At 42.1% G+C, this 4,555-nt stretch overlaps 1 protein-coding gene across 1 annotated transcript in view; it reads right to left on the minus strand.

The window, feature by feature from the left end:
• Positions 1–4,555, minus strand: part of si:dkey-110c1.10 (unconventional myosin-Vb) — a 24,974-nt gene that overhangs the window by 4,589 nt on the left and 15,830 nt on the right. The window contains exons 25-30 of the mRNA XM_014004610.1: positions 3,666–3,766; positions 3,477–3,591; positions 1,826–1,931; positions 1,587–1,709; positions 1,339–1,490; positions 1,105–1,194 (exon numbers count right to left, since the gene is read on the minus strand). Coding sequence (XP_013860064.1) covers positions 1,105–1,194; positions 1,339–1,490; positions 1,587–1,709; positions 1,826–1,931; positions 3,477–3,591; positions 3,666–3,766 — 687 coding nt within the window. The remainder of the gene's footprint in view (positions 1–1,104; positions 1,195–1,338; positions 1,491–1,586; positions 1,710–1,825; positions 1,932–3,476; positions 3,592–3,665; positions 3,767–4,555) is intronic.

Genomic DNA, 4,555 nt, shown 5'->3' on the forward strand with positions numbered 1-4,555 from the left:
GTCTTACATTTTCTAGTTTGCAGAAACATTGTTTTACTATTTAATTAAAAGATGTCAACAACAGAGGACTTGTTGATCCAGCCTTACATGTTGGAGCCCAAGTCTGACCCAGAACCAGAAGAGAATTAAGACAAGGAAATTGTCGTTGGTAAGTCCAGACCTTATTTGGCAATTTAATCACGGATAATTGACGTAATAGACTCAGAAAACTTCATAGAAAACAGAGAGAACTGAATGGGCTGAAAAATATGACCCAAACAGAATGTAAAGATGTGGCACCGGGAGAGACTGAATTCAGCTTTTCTCCTAGAGACTCAGAGTCACAACAAAATGTATTTAACAGCTAAAAAAGTGGATTTTGCACGTCCCCTTTAAGACCTGAAGTGTGAACGTAGCCTGAGCACACGTGTGGGTCTTAGGTTTCCAGGAAGCAGCTGGGGATTTGAAGGCCTTGCTGCAGTGGGAGTTGAACCAGCAACATYCTGACCACAGCTTCTCTGAGCWGTGTGTCACTRCTCCCAGTAAATAATCCCTGCTCCAACTGGGATTTGAACCAGGGTCTCTTGGGCRATGAGGATGGGCTTTACCAATTCACCCACTGTTGTGTATCATTTATCATCTTATTACAATAAAAAGGTACCAAAGATAGTTTTATATATTAATTTGATCTGTGTACTTTGTATGTGTACAAAAATATTACATATTTTTTGGTCAAAGCAAAAATATCAGAATCTTATAATTTTAATCTTTTTCRCAAGCAAATCTGACTTTGGTCTTTTTTGTGTTTTTGGTAAAAACTGCTAAAGTTGTTAGAGTTTTATTGATGACTTTACAGTTTCATCTTACGACAAAAACTGTTTTATGTCTCTTGTTTTACTTTACAGAACGTGGAAACTCCAGTGCTTTATGATCCAAATTTTGTTCATTTTAAAAACACAGTCAATATAAAAAATACCCAACTTAGTTTATAGAAAGTGAAGTTCAGTAATTATTACTTGCTTTTTTACGTTCTTATCCAGACCTGGAAAGTACCGTATTTAAAATCTAAACTTTTCAAGACTGTAAATAAGATGGAAACAATAAATAAAATATAAAAAASTGAACCTGTTTTGGGGAGTGTTGGACCAACAGGTCGTGCAACAGGTGAACATTCCTCAGCCACAGGGCAGTCATATCCAAGTCATTRAAATGTTTCTGCAAAAACAAAATATAAAAAAAGTCACTGGGAGTCACAAATGAAAAGAATAACTTCTATAGAATGGTATAAGTCTGTTTTGCTTCAGACAGGTTCAAACATTAAACTCCTAACATCTGAGTAAAGTTCAGAGGTCAGGTCACCTTCACGGCGGCCTTCATGGCGGTGACGGCGGCGCTGCAGAGCGAGCGAGCACGGCCTGGGTCTCCGATGCTGTCAGCTTGACGGACACAGAGGAAGAGGATGCTGGTGGGCAGAGMTGGAGGCAGAGACAGAGCCAACTCCGCTCGGATGTCTGAAGGACAGAGAGATGGGCGGTGAAGCTATAACTACAGGTAAAAGTAGCTTGGTGGATGCAACGTGTGGGACTCCTTTAGGTGAGATAYGTCACCTGTGATGAGGTTCTTGATGAGTTTGCTTTCATCTCTTTTCCGACACTCCAACAAGCCGCTGACTGCGGCTGGTTTCAGCTGAGGCGAGCAGGCAGCCTCCGTGGTCAAGGCTGACGGGAAAACTAGAAAGATATCGACATAAACCTGACTGCTAATGTAAGAAATATCCCCAGAAACGTGGATGTGTTGAACCATAATTCTTCACAGAAGTCCTCCGGGCTGTAGTGTTTCAGCTTACCGTGTGACAAGAAGGATCTGAGCGACACGGTGCTTTTTAGCTCCTTCAGCTCCCTCCTCAGCCTCACACACTCCTGCTCTCTGCTTTCCAGCAGCTCCCAAAGATCCTGTGCCGGGACAAGTTTTACRTTTTGGACTTTAGATCAGCTTGTATAACCTTGTTCCGGTCCCAAACCAGGCTAAATGGTGAGGGTTGTATCAGGAAGAGCACCTGGCGTAAAACACTTTTGCCCAAGCTAACATACTGAATCCATCAAGGCCTGGATTAACAACCCCTACTGGTGGCAACTCTAAACATGGGGACAATGGCAGATAAAGGTAGAGAGCTGGCTTGACATGATGCAGAGAAGGAAGGYAGATGTTCTGTTTGCAAGAGACCAAGTGAAAGAACTGTAAGACTCACAGTGTTGGGACAGAGTTTAAGTTGTTGACTATGATGTGGGCAGGAAGAGAAATGGAGGAGAGGTGGTCCTGAAGGAATGGAGAGGTGAAAAGAGTGTCAGACAGGCTGACRTGTCTGATGGTAGAAGTAGGTCTGATGCTGAATTTTGTTATTGTGTTTTKTTTTTTTTTTKGGCATAAAAACATCCAACCACAGATTGGATGTGAGGAAAAGGAGGAAGAGAAGGTCTAGAAGACTCTAGATGAAGTGATAGAGAGTATTCCCAGGAAGAGAGAGCGGTGATCAGATCAGACCTGAATGGACATGTTGGTGAAGGAARCAGAGGAGACGAGGAAAGGATGGAAAGGTTTGGTGTCAAGAAAAGGAACCAGGAAGGACGGGTAGTGGTGGATGGTGCTCAGGGGGATGTCTAGTCAACACAGACTTTAAAAAGAGGGAGGAACACAGACTGACCTGTACATAAGAGTGGAGGCAGGAGGATGGAGAAGATTAGAAATGAGATCATCAAGCACTGGGAGATGAAGTTAGAGAGACYGGCCTGAGAGGGTTCGGACACATCCAGAGGAGATTTATGGATGCAGTTTGAAAGGACATGGAAGTAGTTGGAGTGAGGACAGAGGGAGGTGGAGGAGGATGAATGRCYGTGGAGTTGAATCATAAAGTTAGAAGAATAATAAAAGAAGAATTTAGATCATTTGTGATGGGTGAAATGAGCAAAAACTGCTGTAGCGACAAACATGAGAGCATTAACACTCACACAGTGTAGTTCTTTCCTGGGATTAAAATGTAGTTCATTTTTTAAGTGGGGGGGGGGGGTATTTCAGGCACATAGTTCAATTCTATACCACAATCAAGTAACTATGTTGTTCTGTTGTTATGAAAATGCTGTATAAATCAAAAATAAATTTGACTTTGCATCATAGCCTTTCTAAGCGCCTTAAAATTAACCTCTGTCTCTTTAAGAACCTCCTGCCGTTTCAGACACTCCCACTTCAGCACACAATGCTTCAGGGAAGTGGTGTGAGCTCGGCTGCAGACTGAGCTCCAGGGAGGAGCTTTGTGCAAATAGGCGGGGCTTTTGGACCAGCAAGTGTTTAGGCAGCTCCTCATGGCCCCAGGAGACTGAAGGATTTGTCAAACATGCATGAATGAGTCAAAGTGTGTTTGAYGAGGGAACGACATTACAACATTAACTAGAAATAGATTTTAGAATTTATGCTGAATCAACATTCACACAGAACCTGCCGACCTGTGTCTGTGCAGCAGAGGAGGACCAGGAGACGGCCTGACTGAGCTGGCACCTCAGAGCGTTCAGTTCTTCCTCCCACTGACTGCGCTGCTGCCGGAGCTGACTCTCCAGAAACCTGAACAGGAACCAGACCTCTGTGAGCTCAACACTGGACCCACACCGACGGGTAGGAATGAGTGACAGACTGACTTGTTTGCTATTCGAACAGCATCGTAGGCAAACTCCAAGTCTTCTCTTCTCAGCTTCACCGCCGGGTCTTTGGGCACGTCCATCTTCTCCATCAGCTGCTCCTGTTGGTGCAAAAACATGACGACACGGCTCTTTTTTCAGGATCAGCCTAGCTCAGGGATGGACAACTGAAATGATGGAAGGAGCCACCATTTTTTGTTGACATTACCAGAGGGSCACATAGTGYTTCAYATTTCCTCAAATTTAATAAAAATGTCATTTTTAAAATGTTTGTGTGTATATCTTTTTAGTAAATGAGAGTATTTAGCGTATTTTGTAACTTAACATACTGTATTTCATGCTCAAATGCATGTATTTTTGTTGTACTCTTATGAATAAAAAACATTTGAAGCAAACAAATTATAAACGTTTACTTTAGCAAGTTGAAGTGTAATGGCATGAGTGTATTTGAGTGCAGACTTCTGCGTGGTTGTGGTTTTGGTAAAAAAAAAAAATCTGTTATTCACGTATTTACAGCTGCAGTAACTGTCTCATATTTAGCTTTGTGCAACATGTTGTGGTGATGTATTAAAATCCTTCGTGGCAGACAGGCAGCTCTAAGCAGACTAAACACAGGTTTGCCTTGAAATTCGGTAAACAGAGTCTACCTCCAAAAAAAAAGAAATTATAGGGGATACCGGGGACAGCTGCAACACTTTTTGCATTTGACTCTGTTACTCAGAGACGGTTTGAATTAGACAAACCAAATTTTTAAACAACAAACTTACATCTATCTGTTAATAGTCAAAATCATTTATAGATGATTAAAGCATGTGCATTCTTCACAATTTGCATTTGAAAATGAAAAGTCGGATGTTGCAACTGACCCCTGGACAGTTGCAGCATTGTTT

The sequence above is a fragment of the Austrofundulus limnaeus genome, unplaced genomic scaffold (genome assembly GCF_001266775.1).
Source record: "Austrofundulus limnaeus strain Quisiro unplaced genomic scaffold, Austrofundulus_limnaeus-1.0 Scaffold25, whole genome shotgun sequence".
Classification (NCBI taxonomy): Eukaryota; Metazoa; Chordata; class Actinopteri; order Cyprinodontiformes; family Rivulidae; genus Austrofundulus; species Austrofundulus limnaeus.